The 21,404-nt window shown below is 37.0% G+C and overlaps 1 protein-coding gene across 1 annotated transcript in view; it reads right to left on the bottom strand.

The window, feature by feature from the left end:
• The window catches only part of CDKL3 (cyclin dependent kinase like 3), an 87,190-nt gene that overhangs the window by 45,995 nt on the left and 19,791 nt on the right, over positions 1–21,404 (bottom strand). The window contains 6 exon segments of the mRNA XM_049708197.1: positions 90–180; positions 1,299–1,615; positions 1,722–1,875; positions 3,939–4,027; positions 9,139–9,278; positions 11,318–11,430. Coding sequence (XP_049564154.1) covers positions 90–180; positions 1,299–1,615; positions 1,722–1,875; positions 3,939–4,027; positions 9,139–9,278; positions 11,318–11,430 — 904 coding nt within the window.

The following is a 21,404-nucleotide window of genomic DNA, read 5'->3' as shown; positions in this document are numbered from 1 at the left end:
TGTTAGAGCCCCAAACATAGAGAAAATGACAGAAGGTGGGGGGATAAGTTGAGAGAGGCCATATTTTAATGACGAGCTTCTTGCCTTACTTGAGTGGGACCTGTATCCTCATGCCTATTAAATATAACTTGTCCAATAGATTGTGAAGAAGTACGTCTCTTTTTTGCTCTTTCAGTTAACCTATTATTTAAAAAAGAATGAGAAGTTATTAGAACTTCCCAGAAGTGCTTCTGTTTTAGCTTCAATAATGATGTTATACCATGGTTGTCTACTATTTGAACAATAAGTGCGAAAATGCAACTGTTAGTCCTTAAGTACCAATTGCTCTAAGTAAAGAGGTGAAAACAGTGCAGGGAACAACTCACACATGGCTAACATCAGTGGTGACAACCATGTTGTCAGGTTACTCCAGCTGGCCTACTTGGTCCCTTCTGTCTGTTCTGAACCTGGATCTCTTAACTACTGGGTTCATGACCTTCCGAGCTCTCTGACCAAGGCTAGTTTGTAACTATGGTTATTGCAACCATGGTTTAGGAGTCACCTCAAGAACGATTGGATGCCTGCTGTCTATATTCTGTTGTACAGACATGTCCACTTGCCACCTCTGCAGACCACTAAGCTTCACAACTTATAGCCCAAATCAGTCTGTTAGGATTGGCTTAGGATAACTGAACTAAGCCTGCTTCCCCAACTAGAGCCACAGTAATTTCCCTAAATTTAGAATGGGCCCTGATGCCTTGCTAGGCAGACCCTCGTCATCCATTACACTGCCCTTGATTAACCAGACTTATGGTACCAGTCTCTCAATCTGTATTAGTAGTTAAATCTAAAATCGGTCCAATATGCTGTTTTTATCCCAAAATTTGACCTTGAAAAGCTACTTGACTACACACGATTATTTTCAACTATCTTTTCTCCATTTAGACAATTTGCTATGATACGAATATAAAGCTTACTTTATTATTCAAAGGCACATCAATACCAAAACTGAGGTCACACTACATTTTTCTCTTCAAAAGAGAAGTAATTTTTCTGAGAGACTTTTTTTTTTTAATGAGGTTTTTCCAAACAGCATTAGTGAAAAACTAAACACCTAGAGAGCCAAGAAAAGTTAATTTCTTCTGTAGCATTCATACGAATCACTTAGTAATGGTCCATTATATGATTATAATTTCAATATACCTTCAAATTCAGTTTATATATAGACACTACGAAGTTGATTCTTTGAAATACCATTATATAAAAACACTGTATTACTGAGGTCCATTACCTTCTGTTTCTTTTCTGTTAAAACTCACCTTGAATTGTAGTGGAAGAGATTTGAAGCCATCAAATTCCTGCTACTTAGATTGATAGGTGGCATCACCATACTACTTCCAGCATGTGGATCGTCTTTCATGCCCATAGAGTTAGTGCTGGGATTGACAGGGTTTGGTGGTCCACTGATTACAGGTTTTATATCTTGAGACACAGTATGAGCAATTTCAACTGCATCCTGTTGAAAATGTCCACCTTCACACTCTATCTTTCTTGGTTCTAAGATATCTCCTTTTCCTCCTTTAACTTTAATAACTCTGACTTTGATCTCCTTGGGCTTTTTCTTTTTTTCCATTTCCTAGAAAAAATACATCCAAAATCTGAGTCAGGAGAACAGTTATTTTTATCATTAGAGTACTAACTATAAAATAGTTATACTGGCTAAAAAGAAGACCAATTTTTACCTTTCCCAAAACTGAAGTACTTAGCAGTGTATTGGTATAAACTGTTTTTCTATCATCTTTCATAAATTCATTTTCTTTAGAATTCTCTTTTGGCTTTATGAATGAATTGACTTTTCCTTCTTGTAGCAATTTAGCTCTCAGTTCCAGTATGAATCTGATAAAACAAGCAATATCAAATACTTTTATTTATGTTGATAGAGTATTTTATCTTTAAAAGACTTTCTAATCAATTAATTTGCATTTGAGCTACAGCATAAATAAGTTATCAGTAATGCATGCCAAGAGATGGCACAATATTTACCTAATACAAATTGTGTCCTGGTAAAGATACATCTTTCTAAAATTTTTCCACAGTAATCTACTATTAATAAAATTTTACAAGATAGACTTATATGAATTAGATTCCTTTTGTGATGCAAAGTTTTCTTAATAAAAGCATCGTTTTTAATTTTGATAAATATACTATTATTTTCAAGGAAGACTCAGGCCACTTTGTCCCTTTTGTGGTTCTTCAAAGTAACAGGACTTAAAAGATGAACTAGTTTCTAAAATCTTACTCTAGACAAATATTTTCAGAACAAAATGTAATAGAATACATCAACATTGAAGGGAGATTGTTTTGGTTTTAGTTAAGCTTTTTTAAAGTTATTTTTTAATAGAAAATCCATTCACATGGCTCAAAACTCAAAAGGTTATACCGAAAAGTCTCCTTTCCACCCCTCTCCCGGAGTTGCACAGTTTCCCTCCTTGAAGCAGCTACTGCCATCAGTTTGGGACTGAATGAATTCTACCATGAATGAATTCTTCCCTAGAATTATAGTAAAGGGTAGTGTGAGGAGATGAAGAAAATAACCAGTATCATTAGTTTGGCTGAATAAGAAAATGCACATTTCTGTTAAAACTTCCTTGCATTGCAGAAGGTCCATGAAAAAAAGAGGCCTCTTATCCAATTAAAAGGTCTTCCCCCAAACATTTTCTGAGGCTCCTATTATTGGAACTCAAGAACTTTCACCCCATAATAGTAAAATCCTAATATCTAAACACCCAAGAGAAATCAGTCTATGTAGAATTGATAGGAAACAATTTTTTTATTCAGTAACTGACACTTCTTATCAATGGCACTTTTTTTTTTTTTGCGGTATGCGGGCCTCTCACTGTTGTGGCCTCTCCCGTTGCGGAGCACAGGCTCCGGACGCACAGGCTCCGGACGCGCAGGCTCAGTGGCCATGGCTCACGGGCCCAACCGCTCCACGGCATGTGGGATCTTCCTGGACTGGGGCACGAACCCGCGTCCCCTGCATCGGCAGGCAGACTCTCAACCACTGCGCCACCAGGGAAGCCCTCAATGGCACTTTTAATATATCTTCTCATTTTTTTAGATTAAAATTCCTGAAATGCCTGAAGTTCTAGTTACTCTCAAAGATTCCCTTTTCTTTGCCTTTTTCTATTTTGGTCTATCTTCAATGGAGGTCCTAGTCTTTTCTATGCCTGATCTTAACTCCATCACATTTTTAATTAATATTCATGTTTGTGACCTCGTATCCAAAGGCAAACTGAATGATTTTGCAATTAATGAGAAACCTTTCCTGTTTCTTTCAAAGCCCAAATAGAAAATGGTGTGTTTTTTTAAAAAGCATGGCTGACTTATGAGTCTACATTGTCATTATATATTTTAGATACAATGTGAGACAGAGACAGGCTTTAAGAGGCATGGTCCCTGTCTTCAAGGAACTTCCAGTTTGGTGGGGAGAATAAAACAACAGGAACTGCAACAGAGAATAAGTAAAGCAGAGAAAAGAAATCATGTGGGGAATGAATGCTAATTGTAATATATAGATCAGAGATGCTATCAGAGAGGAAAAACTGGACTATTCTGAGTCAGAGGTCTAAATGGAAACAAAGCTAGAAAGTATTTATTGTTTATTTAATGTTATCTCTGGCCTATAATGAGAATTGAAAATGCATGTGAAGAGCTTAGCACACTGCCTAGGACATAGTAACTGTGTAATGAATGTTATGTACACTTTTTTTTATTATTAGAATTTTCACCATGACACCTGTAAGTCTACCATATACTTAGTCAATACAGAAACTCAGTAAGCTTTTGATAAATTGAATTCTTCTGTTGTGTAACATTAACCTACATAGCAATTTTCATGCTAGCAAAACATCCTAATATAAAACACGAAAAAGTCCACACTCATTCAAAATGCTTACTTTTCAATAAATCCATCTCTAGTAAAATACTCATGATGCAAAAGATCAGTAGATGATATCCGCTCAGCAGGATCAATTTGTAAACAAGCCTAGAAAATGAAAAAAGATTCTATGTTAAACAAGCTCTTAACAGGGCTCCTAAAGGTAAATGTTAAATTTATTTCACAAATGTAGGTGTAATTAATTACCCAGAGCTAAAATAGTTCTTGAAAAGATGGAATTAGACCTCAGGAATTTCTGACAGTGAGTTCTGACCACTTATTTCCCTAAGAAATTTGTACTTGTAAGGCATTATTACAGGTAAATGGTCTGTGATTCTAGCTAAAACAGAAGTCGGTCTATTTCTGCTGGAATTAGCAGGAATTAATTAGCTCATTTTGATCCTCTTATCAGCCCTGTAAGGTGGAAAGTTCATGGATTATCATTTCCATTTTACAGAACTAGAAGCATGATTAGTGATTTGCCAAACGAGAATTTTAATTCATATTGTCTGATTACTAATCCAGTGCTCTTTCTACGGCATAAAACAGTTTCACAAATATCCAAGCCCCCAAAACTTTCAATAACGCAGTATCAGAACAGCTCTTTTCTGTTTCCCTAACTTGGGAGGACTTCAACTGAATAGAGAACCAAAAAAACCCCCACAAAACAAAAAGAGACAATGGAAGTAAGAGTTTTGGATAAGGGGCTTCCCTGGTGGCGCAGTGGTTAACAGTCTGCCTGCCAATGCAGGGGATGCGGGTTCGAGACCTGGTCCAGGAATATCCCACATGCTGCGGAGCAACTGAACCCACGTGCCACAACTACTGAAGCCCGCGTGACACAGCTACTGAAGCCCGCGTGCCACAGCTACTGAAGCCCGCGCACCTAGACCCTGTGCCCCGCAGCAGGAGAGGCGACCACGGTGAGAGGCCCGCACACCACAGTGAGGAGTGGCCCCCGCTCGCCGCAACTAGAGAGGGCCCACGCACAGCAACGAAGACCCAATGCAGCCTTTAAAAATAAATAAAATAAATTAAAAAATTTAAATTATTAAAAAAAAGAGTTTTGGATAATAAGATGCACATAATGAATCTATATATAATTAAATGATATAATTATAAATAGAACACATTTCTTTAATCAAAATATTAAAGACAGAATTTGAATAAAAGCTATTTACCTTATAATATTCATTCTTCCTCTAAAAAACGGCAAAACATACTACTAATAGTTAACTTTTATTTATGCTTACTATGTGCCATACAACACTCTATCTAGCCTCTTCCTATTACTTGATCCCAACAACAATCCTACAAGGTGGGTAGTATTACTATCCTCACTGTACAGATGAGAAGACTAAGGCCCAGAGAGGAAAAGTAATTTGTCTAAGATCTCATAAATATAAAAGATAGTTAAAGTCCAGAATATCCAAAGTAACTGCATACAATTTATTACACTTTTGTTTATTTCAAAAGGTGTACGTTTAAATTGATTCACAGAAAAAGTCGTAGAGATCTGCTATACAACAATGTGAATATAGTTAACAACACTGTACTGTACATATTAAAATTTGGTAAGAGGATAGATTATATGTTATGTGTTTTTTACCACAATTTAAAAAAAGTTGACTCACAAAGTAAAACTGAGTCCATTATCTTTATGATGTGGGAATATTCAGATCCTTAAGACCGCAACTAGCTAAAAATACGTGCTTATATTAGAACATAATAGTTATCCAACAACAAAACTTAGGAAGAAAAATGCTAAAAGGTCATAGCCTATTAGAAGCAGATAGATATTCTTTCTGTGAATAATATAATTCACAAAATTTAAATACTTGCCCTAGTTTGGAAAATGTAAAATACCATACTTTGAGAAACAGACTGGCAGTTCCCCCTGAAAATAAAAATACACATCTACACAAAGACTTATAAGTGAATGTTAATAGCAATTTTATTTGTAAAAGCCAAAAAGAGGAAACAACCCAAAACAGGAGAATAGATAAAAAATTGTGATATATCCATACAATGTAATACTACTCAGCAATAAAAAGGAACAAACTACCGATACACACAAAAACATGAACTGAATCTCTAGACTACAATGCTGATAAAGAAGCCTGACATAAAAGAGTATATCCTGTTTGATTCCATTTGTAGACTATTCTAGAAAATGTAAACTATAGTTACAAATAAATCAGTGGTTATCTGGGGATAGGAATGAAGGGAAAGATGGATTACAAAAGGACGCAAGAACATTTTGGGGAGTGATGGAAATGTTAGGTATCTTTGTTGTAGTGGTGGTTTCACAGGTGCATACATCTATCAACTCATCAAATTATACACCTGAAGTACTTACTGTACAGAAATTATACCACAATAAAATTGTTTAAAAAATTTAAATCTAGGAAAAAAATACATGCTCTACACCAGGTATTAAGATGTATTTTAGGGAATTCCCTGGTGGTCCAGTGGTTAGGACTAGGCGCTTTCACTGCCAGAGCCTGGGTTCAATCTCTGGTCAGGGAACTAAGATTCCACAAGCCGTGCGGTGCAGCCAAAAAACAAAAAGATGTATTTTAAAGTTACACTAATCAATCAAAACTGTATCTGTACTAGAATAAAGAGAGAAATCAACAAAATAGAAACAGACCCAAGCACGTATAAGCATTTTGTCTACGATAAATGTGGCATTCCAAATCATCAGATTATTCAAGTTGAAAAAAAGTAGTTACAACATATACAACAAAAGACTAATATGTTTATTATTTTGCAAATCAATATAAAAAGATACTTGAAATGACAAATAGGTTAAGGATTCTTAAAATAAGAAATACAAATGACCAATTAATATTAGTAAAATATCCAACTTTCCTGTAACGCCCTAAGTGCAATTTTAAGAAAGGTATTTTATTTCTAGTTTATTAAGTTGGCAAATATTTTTTAAATTATAATATTCTGGGACTTCCTTAGTGGTGCAGTGGTTAAGAATCCGCCTGCCAATGCAGGGGACACAGGTTCGAGCCCTGGTCCAGGAAGATCCCACATGCTGAAGAGCAACTAAGCCTGTGAGCCACAACTACTGAGCCTGTGCTCTAGAGCCCGAGAGCCACAACTACTGAGCCCATGCACCACAACTACTGAAGCCCACGCACCTAGAGCCCGTGCTCCTCAACAAGAGAAGCCACCACAATGAGAAGCCCATGCACAACAATGAAGAGTAGCCCCACTTGCCACAACTAGAGAAAAGCCTGCACACAGCAACGAAGACCCAATGCTGCCAAAAATAAATAAATAAATTTTAAAAATAAAAAAATTATAATAATCAATGTTAGATTGAGAATGGAGATTTATATCCAGTGCTACTTGAGTATAAATTAATGAAACCTTTCTGGAGAAAAAAACAGCAAAATATATCAAAAGTCCTAAAAAGTGTAAACCCTTTGGTCCACTAGTCACACTTCTAGGAATTTATCCCAACAATACAAGTTCATAAAAACATATAAAAGATGTTCACTGGGCTTCCCTGGTGGCGCAGTGGTTGAGAGTCTGCCTGCCAATGCAGGGGACGTGGGTTCGTGCCCCGGTCTGGGAAGATCCCACGTGCCGCGGAGCGGCTGGGCCCGTGAGCCATGGCCGCTGAGCCTGCGCGTCCGGAGCCTGTGCTCCGCAACGGGAGAGGCCACAGCAGTGAGAGGCCCGCGTACCACAAAACAAAAACAAAAACAAAAACAAAAAGATGTTCACTGTAGCAACTTTACCAATAGTGAGAGAAAAAACCTGAAAACAAATGTCCAAATTGCAAGATCAGTTAAATAAACTATAGTACAGTCATACAATGAAACACTATGTAAGCCCTAAAATTATGATGTAGCTCCATACTTACTGACATGGTAGTATGCTTAAAATATACTGCTAAGTGAAAATAAACAGCTTACATAGCAGTGTGTAAAGTATGATACCTTTTAAAAAGCATAAACTTCTATGCTTGTAGTTGGTTGGGAAAAGCCCAGAAGTATATAAACCAAAATGTTAATAGTAATTTTTCCTGGATTGTGGGGTTGGGAAAATCTTAACTTCTCCTCTTTGTTTATCAAGTATTCCTATTTTTCTTATGATCATTATGTATTCTTTGTATGATCAAAACTATGACATGAAAAAAGAAAGAAACTGAAGTGAAAATGTAGTAAACAAGTCTCATCCTTTAATAAACTCTAGTTCTTTCCAAGTACCAAAGAAACAACTTTCTTCCTTTGATATTAGTCTTTAGATGTTACATGTCATATGTTTAATTTTATCTAAATAACAGCAACAACAGTTAACATTAACAACATTTGTTGATAGCTTCTTCAAGGCTCTGTGCTGAGAATATTTCTACCATTACCTCATTTAATCCTCCAGCTCCAGAAAATAAATATTGTTAATGTTGTTTTATAGCCCAGTAAACTGAGGCACGGAGACTGACTTGCTCAAGTTTACAGAGCTAATTAGTGACAGAGCTGAGTTTTAAACAAAGTTCATGTGAATCCAGAGCCCTTTCTTATAAACATCACACTATACTTGCTTTGAAATTTAGGTAACCACTTTTTTAAGGGCTGTACATTGGAAACAAGATACCTTAGTTGACCCTGGGAAAGGAAATTGGCTGGAAAGAGAAAATAAATAGAAGCAAGTAACTCTCTCACATTTTGAATTTTGTACTAAGTATGCTGGTATATTTATTATGTAGTTCAAAATAAAATTTAAATTTTAAACTAATTTAAAAGTGCTATATAATGTTTTGCTTCCTCCGATTCAACCTGAATTTTGGTACTGGTGTATCCTCAACATTAAAACTGCAGCTGCGAACGCCTTGTGCATACCTTAGAATACCACTGTACAAGGAACAAATCCCTTGGGTAGACTGCTAGGAAGACTGGCTGTTAAGAGGTGTTGATAAACATGGTAAGTCCTTAAAATTTTCCAGTTTATCCCTAATTATCAATAAAATTGGGATAAACAAAAAATAATAGACAGGATTACCCCAGGGGCCTTTCATTTCTAACAGCCTGTGACTTTTAATTTCTCTGAACTTAAGACATAAAGACAGAGGAATATAGTAAATTTAACAGATAACATTACTTCATGAATCCTTTTGGAATCTCATTAAAGTAATATCCTAAAACTGTGTTATAATTTATGCAAATTTCCCAGTATAAGTCCTTAATCTCTTAACATACATGAACAATATCTGCCAACAATCCATTTAGCTTTGGGTATTTTTTTCTTGCATTTTTGGGGTGTTGAACTTGAGGAAGGACCACCCCAGCAAAAATGGGATTCTTGGAAAAGATATTCTGCAAGTGAGGTGTCAAATTGCCTGAAAAGAGAAAAAATATATACATAAGAAAACCAGGAAATTATTCTACAATCAAAATAATAAATTGTTATGTAGTCTGCATTAAATTACTAAAAAGGGAGAATAACAGTTAAGTTCTTTTAATTTTTTAAAGTTGAACAAGGAACTATCTGAATACAGCATAAAAAAATGTGAGTTTCCCCAGTAATCTATTGATAGTACATGGGCAGTAGAAAATATAAAACCACATGTGCATATTCCTTTCCCAAAATACAAGACATATAATGCCATTAGAAAAGGCACATTCAAACTTTTACATATTTCTATAAGGGTATATAAATGGTTTAACTAGCAAGTGTTCATCAGCAAACCCTTACTCAAAGCAGCTAAAATACTAAAATTATATATAAATAGGAATTCTGCAAAGAAGAAACAAGGCTATAGAGTAGTAGTAGAATGGAAAGAACTATAAATAGGAGTGGAGAGAGCTAAATTCTAGCACTAGTTCTGCTATAACTAATTCTGTGACCTTGGGCAAATCTTCCTTTTCTGTGCCTTGGTTTCCTCATTTGTAAAATAACAAAATTGATCCCACCGTCTCTAGAGGTCCTTCTAACATTAATCTCATAACCAGAACTTTAAAGATGACAGAAAAAAGTATGATGCTTTAAGGCTCTGAACTGCATCTTTAATCAATATTTACCCAGATTCACGGTTTTTATAGTTGTTCACAGTACCTTTCTCACGATCCTGTAATTACATGTTTATGTATAGCTTCCTCACCACAAAAAAGGCTCCTCAAGCTCCTCATTCAGAGGTATATATATATAAAATCCTTGAAACTCCATGAGCAATGCTAACCATGAAAATGTTTTGGTAGTCAAAGCAGATGAGCTCTCTGCTTATCTACTGTGGTTTAAAAAAAAGTTTTCTCAGTAAATAATTGGTTTTCTATTTCCAAGCATTTTATTTATTTATTTATTATAAATTTATTTATTTATTTGTTTTGGCTGTATTGGGTCTTCATTGCCGTACGTGGGCTTCTCTAGTTGTGGCGAGTGAGGGCTACTCTTTGTTGCGGTGCACGGGCTTCTCATTGCGGTGGCTTCTCTTGTTGTGGAGCACGGGCCCTGGTTGCATGGGCTTCAGTAGTTGTGGCGTCAGGGCTCAGTAGTTGTGGCTCGTGGGCTCTAGAGCGCAGGCTCAGTAGTTGTGGTGCACAGGCTTAGTTGCTCTATGGCATGTGGGATCGTCCCAGATGAGGGCTCGAACCCATGTCCCCTGCATTGGCAGGCAGATTCTTAACCACTGTGCCAACAGGGAAGTCCTCCAAGCACTTTTAAAAAACATCAAAATCAACTCTATTACTCAAAAGTCCTCTCTGAAAGAAGCAAATATTTGTAGAAGCCAAAATTTTAAAACAACTTTCAGACAAATTGAAGTAGGTTCCTATTTTACTATTTTTCTTAGTATCAACCATCAAAACATGGCATAGCTATTTGCATCCTGGCAAAGAAAAATATTATCTTCAAAAACAGAGGAGAGGGACTTCCCTGGTGGTGCAGTGGTTAAGAATCTGCCTGCCAATGCAGGGGACATGGGTTCGATCCCTGGTCCAGGAAGATCCCACACACCACGGAGCAACTAAGCCAGTGTACCACAACTACTGAGCCTGTGCTCTAGAGCCCGTGTACCACAACTACTGAAGCCCATGCATCTAGAGCCCATGCTCCACAACAAGAGAAGCCACTGCAATGAGAAGCTCGAGCACTGCCATGAAGAGCAGGCCGCGCTCACCACAACTAGGGAAAGCCTGCGTGCAGCAACAAAGACCCAATGCAGCCAAAAATAAATAAATAAATAAATTTATATTAAGAAAAAAAAAAACGGAGGAGAATTTTCTACCTTTTTTATCAGCCCGAAGCATCCATCTACTCCCATCTATCAAAAAAATATGCTTCCCTGTTCTTATAAAGAAAACACTTAATTTGAAAATCAAGCAGAATTGATCTGGAAACACTTATTTGAGGCATTTAACAGTATATTTCAGTAATACCTACCTACTTTTAAAACAATTTTATGAAGTAAATCCAAATCAGAGCTGCTAGGAAGATAGGGATTTCCAGTGGCCATCTCAATGATCATACAGCCCAAAGCCCAGATATCCACAGGTCTGAAACAGACAACAATAAATCACTTTTCATAGAAAAATATATAAAACATCTTTTCTGAAAAAACTTTTTTTTTTTTTTTTTTGGCTGCACTGTGGGGCTTGCGGGATCTTAGTTCCCCAGCCAGGGATCGAACCCATGCCCCCTGCAGTGGAAGCACAGAGTCCTAACCACTGGATCACCAGGGAATTCCCTAAAAAAGAACTTTTAAAATAAACTTAAGGCTAAAGAAAACAGAATGGTTAAGTGGTATCATTTATCAATTTTCACTACAATATCATATAGCAACTTTAGGATATATATTAAATATTATCATTTTTTCCCCACATAATCAGTTTTTTTTTTAATTTAATTAATTTATTTATTTATGGCTGTGTTGGATCTTCGTTTCTGTGCGAGGGCTTTCTCTAGTTGTGGCAAGTGGGGGCCACTCTTCATCGCGGTGCACGGGCCTCTCACTATCGCGGTCTCTGTTGTTGCGGAGCACAGGCTCCAGAAGTGCAGGCTCAGTAATTGTGGCTCACGGGCCCAGTTGCTCCATGGCATGTGGGATCTTCCCAGACCAGGGCTCGAACCCGTGTCCCCTGCATTGGCAGGCAGATTCTCAACCACTGCGCCACCAGGGAAGCCCCTAATCAGTTTTTTAAATAGATAAAAAGATGCCCAAACTTACATTCAGAAGAAATTATAAATAAACACTATAAGGAGATCTATTTTTCACTGATCCAACTGACAAAAATTATAAAATTTGATAACTGCTATGTTGGTGAGGCTATGGAAAATGAATACTCACATGTACAGCTCTGGGAGTATAAATTTAAACAACTTCTTTGGAGTAAAATTGGCAAAAGCTACTAAAATTTTAAATGTACATACTTTTGACTAAACATCTTTATTCTTAAGAACTTATCCAAAGATCTACTCACACATGTGCACAAAGATAAATTATAAGAGAATTTCACTGCAGCACTGTTTGTAGTAGAAAGATTGGGAACAACCTAGACATCCATCAATACGGGAATAGCTATGTAAGTTTTTGTACAACCACACAATGAAATATTACTCAGTTGTTAAAAAGAATAAGGTAGGTCTATCTGCATGTGTTAATATAAAGTGATCTCTGAAATAAGCTCTCAAGTAAAAAAAAGCAAGATTCATTAAAGAAATCAGAGGAGATCTAAATATAATAAATGGAGAGACATTCCATGTTCATGTATACGAAAACTCAATATTGTCAAGATGTCAGTTCTTCCCAACTTGATCTATAGATTCAACGCAGTCCCAATCAAAATCCAATTTGGAGAGGACTTCCTTGGTGGCGCAGTGGTTAAGAATCCACCTGCCAATGCAGGGGACACGGGTTCGAGCCCTGGTCTGGGAAGATCCCACATGCCGCGGAGCAACTAAGCCCGTGCACCACAACTACTGAGCCTGCGCTCTACAGCACGCAAGCCACAACTACTGAAGCCTGCGTGCCTGGAGCCCATGCTCCACAACAAGAGAAGCCACCACAGTGAGAAGCCCACGCACTGCAACAAAGAGTAGCCCCCGCTCACCGCAACTAGAGAAAGCCTGCGCGCAGCAATGAAGACCCAACATAGCCAAAGATAAATACATTTATTTTAAAAAATCCAATTTGGATATCAATAAATTGATTCTAAAGTTTATATGGAAAGGCAATAGAACCAGAAAAGCCAACATGATGTTGAACAAGAACAAAGTCAGAAGAAAGACACTATCTGACTTCAAAATGTACTATAAAGCTACAGTATGTGAGACAGTGTGATATTGGTGAAAAAATAGACAAAAAGATCAAGAAAACTGTATACAGTGCCCAGAAATAGACTCACAGAAATATACTCAACTGATCTTTTTTTCTTTTTTTTTTTTTTTTGCGGTACGCGGGCCTCTCACTGTTGTGGCCTCTCCCGTTGCGGAGCACAGGCTCCGGACGCGCAGGCTCAGTGGCCATGGCTCACGGGCCCAGCCGCTCCGCAGCATGTGGGATCTTCCCGGACCAGGGCACGAACCCATGTCCCCTGCATCAGCAGGCGGACTCTCAACACTGCGCCACCAGGGAAGCCCCTCGACTGATCTTTGACAAAGGAGCAAAGGCAATTCAGGAAAGAAAGTCCTTCTAATAAGTGATACTGGAACAACTAGAAATCCATATGCAAGAAGAAATGAACCTAGACATAGAGCTTGCACTTTTCACAAAAATTAACTCAAAATGGATCATAGACCTAAATGTAATATGCAAAACTATAAACTTCTAGACAATAATATAGGAGAAAATCTAGATGACCTTGTGTTTGGTGATGAGTTTTTAGATACAATACTAAAAGCATAATCCACAAAAGAAAAAATGGCTAAGAAGTACATCATTAAAATTTAAAACTTTTGCTCTGTGAAAGACACTGTTAAGAGACTGAAAAGAGAAGCCACACAGTTGGAGAAAATATTTGCAAAACCCATAACTGATAAATGAGCTGCATCCAAAATATACAAAGCACTCTTAAAACTCAATAATAAGAAAACAATCAGGGACTTCCCTGGTGGCACAGTGAATAAGACTCCACACTCCCAATGCAGGGGGCCCGGGTTCGATCCTTGGTCAGGGAACTAGATCCCACATGCATGCCGCAACTAAGAGTTTGCATGGTACAGCTAAGGAGCCCACGTGCTGTGATTAAGGAGCTGCTGAGCCGCAACTAAGGAGCTGCTGATCTGCAACTAGGAGCCCACTGGCCACAACTAAGACCCTGTGCAACCAAATAAATAAAGAAAACAATCAAATTAAAAATTGGGCAAAATATCTGAACAGACACCTCACCAAAGAAGATATACACATGGCAAATAAGCATATGAAAAGATGTTCAACATCATATGTCATCAGGGAACTGTAAATTAAAACAGTGAGATAGATACCACCAAACACCTATTAGAATGGCTAAAATCTAAAACACTGACAATACCAAATGCTGGTAAGGATGTGGAGCAACAGAATTCTCACTCATTGCTGTTGAGAATGCAAAATGATACAGCCACTTTGGAAGACAGTTTGACAGCTTCTAACAAAGCCAAACATAGTCTTACCATACAATCCAGCAAAAATTGCACTCCTTGGTATTTAGCCAAATGAGTTGAAAAACTTATGTCCACAAAAAACCTGCAGATGAATGCTCATAGCAGCTTTATCCATAAGTGCCAAAACTTGAAAGCAGGTAAGATATCTTTCATCAGGTGAATGGATAAACAAACTGTCAGACATACATACGATGGAATATTAAATGATTACAAAGAAATGAGCTATCAAGCCATAAAAAATATGAAGGAACCTTAAATACACATTGCTAAGTGAAAGAAGCCGTCTGAAAAGGTTGCATAATGTATGACTCCAATTATACGACAGTCCAGAAAAGGCAAGTGTATAGAGAGATTTAAAAGATCAGTGGTTGCCAGGGGTCCAGGGAAAAGGAGGGAAAGATAAAATGGTAGAGCACAGAGGATTTCTGGGGCTGCGAAACTATTCTGTATGATACCATAATGGTAGATACATGGCATTATACATTTGTCAAGACCCATAGGAAACACAATACAAAGACTGAATATTAATATAAACTATGGACTTTAATTAATGATAATGTATAAATATTGGTTTATCAATTCTAACAAATGTACCAAACTAATGTTAGATGTTAATAATAGGGAAACTGTGCTGTGTGGGTGGGGGTAAAGGGCATATAGGGAAACCCTGTACTTTCTGTTCAATTTTTCTATAAACATAAAACTGCTCTAAAAAAGTAAAGTATATTAATTTAAAAAATTAAAAGAGAGAAAAAAAGCAAGATTCTATACAATATATATAGTATGTTCCTATTTCTGTTTAAAAGGAAGATGTGTGTCTGTGTGTATTGCTAGATAATGATTTTAAGGAACAAATGACTTAACTGTGGTGTATACAATTTGTTAAGCCCACATTACAACAAAAACTGGATAATAGGAACTTAAAAGCTTGCTTACTTCACAAGTTTTAAGAACTTACAGCAGAAACTAACACAACATTGTAAAGCAGTTATACTCCAATAAGAAAAAAAGAAAAGAAAAAAAAGAACTTAATAGAAATTTATAAGTTTTAGTGAGAAACACTAAAATTAAGACCAACTTATTGCCTTCAAAGTTTTAAGTAAATTATTTTTAGGCACTCTCCCTACAGTATGAAATTCTTACTCACCTCCTCCACTTCTAACAGAGGCACTAAAAACACTCCTACACAAATAAGTTCACTTTTTCCCAGCTTGTTCTGAACTTTCACAGTTCAGTTTGGTAAGGTAAGGCATTATCTGCAGAACTGTAAAGAATTATCTAGGCAGGCCTTTCAAAGAGCAATAGGAGACAAAATACATATAGTTGATTGTCACTGCAGTGCTAATTTTTTTTTTTTTTTTTTTTTTTTTTGCAGTATGCGGGCCTCTCACTGTTGTGGCCTCTCCCGTTGCGGAGCACAGGCTCCGGACACGCAGGCTCAGCGTCCATGGCTCACGGGTCCAGCCGCTCCGCGGCACGTGGGATCCTCCTGGACCGGGGCACGAACCCGCGTCCGCTGCATTGGCAGGTGGACTCTCAACCACTGCGCCACCAGGGAAGCCCCTGCAGTGCTAATCTTAATGGGCTCCCCCATTATCTGAAGTATGAATAAATCCTAGGATAACATGCAGGAATAAGAGGAGGATTAAAAAGAATCACATGGAGGAAGAACTTGGAGATCTGCTGACCTACTCTCCAGTGAAACTGCTGAAAATTATGAAAAAAAAACCCACAATAATTAAAACCTCTAGAAATAGTCCTAAGGGCAAACAGTGGGGGAAGGACTTGGAGATCTGCTGACCTACTCTCCAGTGAAACTGGTGAAAATTATGAAAAAAAACCCACAACAATTAAAACCTCTAGAAATAGTCCTAAGGGCAAACAGCAAATGAAGAAAAATCTATTCAAGAAAATCTATGAAGGGACTTCCCTGGTGGCACAGTGGGTAAGACTCCAAGCTCCCAATGCAGGGGGCCCAGGTTCAATCCCTGGTCAGGGAACTAGATCCCACATGCATGCTGCAACTAAGAGTTCACATGCCCAACTAAGGAGCTGGCAAGCCGCAATTAAGGAACCCAAGTGTCGCAACTAAAACCTGGCGCAACCTAATTAATTAATTAAATATTTTAAAAAAGAGAAAATCTATGAAAATTTGTTTAAAAAGATGAGTCTGTGGTATTTGAATCAAGACCACTCTCTCCCTCCTCCACTCTAGCTCAGTAAGGCAAAGACACTACCCTACACAGTTCCAGCCAAGAACTTCAGGCTTCCTTTTTCCCTAGCTCCCAGTCAAAGGGCTTTATTCCCAAGAGGAAAACTTCAGTATTTCTCATATTTCCCCCAGTTACCTGTTCTTGAGGCTAAGTCCTGGGTGAGTGTGGAGAAAAACTTCAAAACAGCAAGAGAAAAATAATTCATCACTTACAGAGGAATCTCCTTAAGATTAACAGTTGACTTCCCAATAAAAACAATCTAGGCCGGGGACTTCCCTGGTGGTCCACTGGGTAAGACTCCACACTCTCAGTGCAGGGGGCCTGGGTTCGATCCCTGGTCGGGGAACTAGACCCTGCATGCATGCTGCAACTAAGAGTTTATACGATATAACCAAGGGTCCACATGCTGCAACTAAGGAGATCTTGCATGCTGCAACTAAGACCCAGCACAGCCAAAACAGATAAATAAAAATAACTAATAAATAAATATTAAAAAAAAACAATCTAGGCCAGAAGGCAGTGGTACAACATATTCAAGCTGCTCGAAGAAAAAATTATTAACTAAAAATCTTATATCCAGCAAAGTTATCTTTTAAAAATGAAGGTGAAATAAAGACTTCCCCAGATAAACAAAAACTAAGAGAATCTGTTACCAGCACACCTGTGTAACAGGAAATACTAAAGGAAGTTTTTCAGGCTAAAAACAAGTGACCCCAGACAGTAATTCAAGTCCACACAAAAAACAATGAGCCCAAGTAAAGGTACTTATGTTATTATAAAAGACTGTACATTACTTAACCATAAAAAAGAATGAAATATTGCCATTTGCGACAACATGGATGGACCTAGATGGTATGCTAAGTGAAATAATTCAGACAGAGAAAGACAAATACTGTATGATATCGCTTATATATGGAATTTAAAAAATAAGAAAAATGAACAAACATAGCAAAACAGAAACAGAATTATAGATATAGAGAACAAACATGTGGTTGCCAGAGGGGAAGTGGGTGGGGGAAGAGAACTAGGTGAGGGGAGTTAAAAGGTACAAACTTCCAGTTACAAAATAAATGCGCCAAAGGGATGAAACATACAGTATGGTGAACATAGTAACTATGTAATATTTTTGTATGATGACATATCATAACTAAATTTATCATGGTGATTATTTGAAATGTATAGAGATATCAAATCACAGAGGGTTATAGGTCAATTACATTGGGTTGGCCAAAAAGTTCGTTCGGGTTTTTCTGTAAGATGTTATGGAAAAACCCGAACGAACTTTTTGGCCAACCCAATACTTTAGAAACAAACAAACTCATAGAAAACGAGATTAGATTTGTGGTTACAGCAGAGGCAGGGGGATGTGGGGGGAGGGTAAAATGGATGAAGGTAGTCAAAAAGTATAAACTTCCAGATATAAGATAAATAAGTACAAGGGATAATGATAAATATAATTAACACTGCTGTATGTTACATATAAAAGTTGTAAGAGAGTAAATCTTAAGAATTCTCATCACACAGAAAAATTAGTTTCTACTTCCTTAATTTTGTATCTATGTGAGATGATAGATGTTTACCAAACTTACTGTGATAATCATTTCATGATGTATGTGAGTCAAATCATTATGCTGTATACCTTAAACTTATGTAGTGCTGTACGTCGATTACATCTCAATAAAACCGGAAGAAAAAAAGACAGTATAAATTCCTATTTTCCTCTTTTATTCTCTTGATTTATTTTAAAAGCAATTGTATAAAATACTATGCATATAGTATATTGTTGGGCCTATAACATATAGAAATGTAATGTATGTGTAACATTATTTGCCAATAACAGCAAAAAGGAGGTAAGAGAGAGTAAAACTGTTTTGGCTAAGGAAATTACTATAGATTATAAAGTAATAATGACAACAAGGTATTTTGGGGTTTGTAACATTAATAAATTATTATACACAGCAAAAATACCACAAAAAGACAGAAAAGGGAATAAAGCTATATAGGAGTAAGTTTTCTATGTATATATCACTGGAATTAAGCTAATATAAATCTGAAGCTGATTATGATAATTTAAGGTGCACATAATAAACACTAGAGCCACCACTAAACAAATCTCCAAAACCTATAGTAAAAAAAAAAATCATTAAAGAAATTGAATTGAGGGACTTCCCTGGCTGTCCAATGGGTAAGACTCCACACTTCCAATGCAGGGGGCACAGGTTCAAACCCTGGTTGGGGAGCTAAGATTCCCACATGCCGCACAGCGTGGCCCAAAAAAAAAAAAAAGAAAAGAAAAAAAGAAATTGAATTGATACATTACAAGATATTCACTTAATGAAAAAGGAAAGCAGTAAAATGGGAACAGAGGAACAAAAAGGACATGAGACACAAATAAAGAAATAAAACAGATGTGTGGACTTCCCTGGTGGTGCAGTGGTTAAGAATCTGCCTGCCAATGCAGGGGACACAGGTTCGAGCCCTCGTCTGGGAACATCCCACATGCCGTGGAGCAACTAAGTCTGTGTGTCACAACTACTGAGCCTGTGCTCTAGAGCCCGCAAGCCACAACTACTGAGCCCACATGCCACAACTACTGAAGCCCGCGTGCCTAGAGCCTGTGCTCCACAACAAGAGAATCCACCGCAATGAGAAGTCCGCGCACCGCAATGAAGAGTAGCCCCCGCTCGCCACAACTAGAGAAAGCCCGTGCACAGCAACAAAGACCCAACACAGCCAAAAATAAAATAAATACATAAATAAATTTATTTTTTTAAAAAAGGATATATTAAAAAAAAGCAGGTGTAAATCCAACTATATCAGTAATAACATTAAATGTGAATAGATTCAACAATCTACTTAAAAGGCAGAGATTGTCAGCCTGAATTTTAAAAAAACATAATTCAACTATATGCTGTTTACAGGAGACACATTTAATAAATTTTACACATTTATTCAAAGATACAAACAGATTGAAAGTAAAAGGAATGAAAAAGCTACATCATGCAAACAACAAGCACAAGAAAACTGGACAAAGTAGACTTCAAACAGAAAATGTTACTAGAGATAATGTTATAATGATAAAAGTGTCAATTCATCAGAAAGCTGTAACAATATAAACATGTTGAGAACAACTGGACAGAAGATCAAAAAGGAAATAGAAGACTTGAATAATACTATAAACCAGTTAGACCTAATAGACATCTATGGAATACTTCATCCAATAACAGAATACACATTCTCTCAAGTCACATGGAACATTCACCAAGATAGACTATATGGTAGGCCATAAACAAACCTCAATAAATTTAAAAAGACAGAAATGATACAAAGTATATTCTCCTATCACAATAGAATACAATTAGATATAAGTAGCAGGAAAATTTGGGAAATGACACATTACTAAATAACAAATGTATCAAAGAAGAAATCAAAAGGGAAAACAGAAAATACTTTGAGATGAATGAAAATGAAGAAACAAAACAAAATTTAGGGTATGTAGGTAAAGCAGTGCTTAGAGAGAAATTTACAACTATAAATGCCTATATTAAGAATTAAGACAGACAACACACCTATCCCTATCTACACAGCAGATAGATACAATAGCCAAGACATGGAAACAACTTAAATGTCCATTGACAGATGAATGGATAAAGATGTGGTATACATATACAATGGAATACTACTCAGCCATAAAAAAGAATTAAATAATGCCATTTGCAGCAATACAGATGGACCTAGAGATTATCCTAGTGAAGTAAGTTAGAAAGAGAAAGACAGACACCACATGACATCCCTTATATGTGGAATCTAAAATACGACATAAATCAACTTACCTATGAAACAGAAACAGAAACAGACTCACAGGTTATAGAGAACAGACTTGTGGCTGCTAAAGAGGCTGGTGGGGTGGGGGAGGGATGGATTGGGAGTTTGGGATGAGCAGATGCAAACTATTATATATAGAATGGATACACAACAAGGTGGTACTGTATAGCCCAGGGAACTATATTCAATATTCTGTAAGAAACCATAATAGAAAACAATATGAAAAAGAATATATATCCATGTATCAATATAACTGAATCACTTTGCTGTACAGCAGAAATTAACACAACATTGTAAATTAAATACCCTTCAATAAAATTAATTTTTTTAAAAAAGAATTAAGACAGATATTAAATCTACAACCTAACCTTCCATTATAAGACACTGGAAAAAACAGAGCAAACTAAAACTACAGCAACCAGAAGGAAGGAACATTATTAGATTAGATTAGAGTGAAAACTAATTTAACAGAATTTTTTAAAATAGAGAAAATCAATGAAACCAAAAGATGGTTCTCTGTAAAAATCAACAGAATCGACATTTAGCTAGAATGACTAAGAAAAAAAGAGTGAAGACTCAAATTACTGGAATCAGAAATGAAAGAAGTAACACGACTACCAACTTTACAAACATAAAAAGTACTATCAAAAAATACAATGAACAGGGACTTCCCTGGTGGCGCAGTGGTTAAGACTCCGAGCTCCCAATGAAGGCGGCCTGAGTTCGATCCCTGGTCAGGGAACTATATCCCACATGCATGCCCCAACTAAGAGTTCGCATGCCACAACTTAGGAGCCGGTGAGCCTCAACTAAGGAGTCTGCCTGCTGCAACTAAGACCTGGCACAACCAA

Source organism: Orcinus orca, chromosome 3 (genome assembly GCF_937001465.1).
Source record: "Orcinus orca chromosome 3, mOrcOrc1.1, whole genome shotgun sequence".
Lineage (NCBI taxonomy): Eukaryota > Metazoa > Chordata > Mammalia > Artiodactyla > Delphinidae > Orcinus > Orcinus orca.
This window is presented reverse-complemented; position numbering and strand designations above follow the sequence as displayed.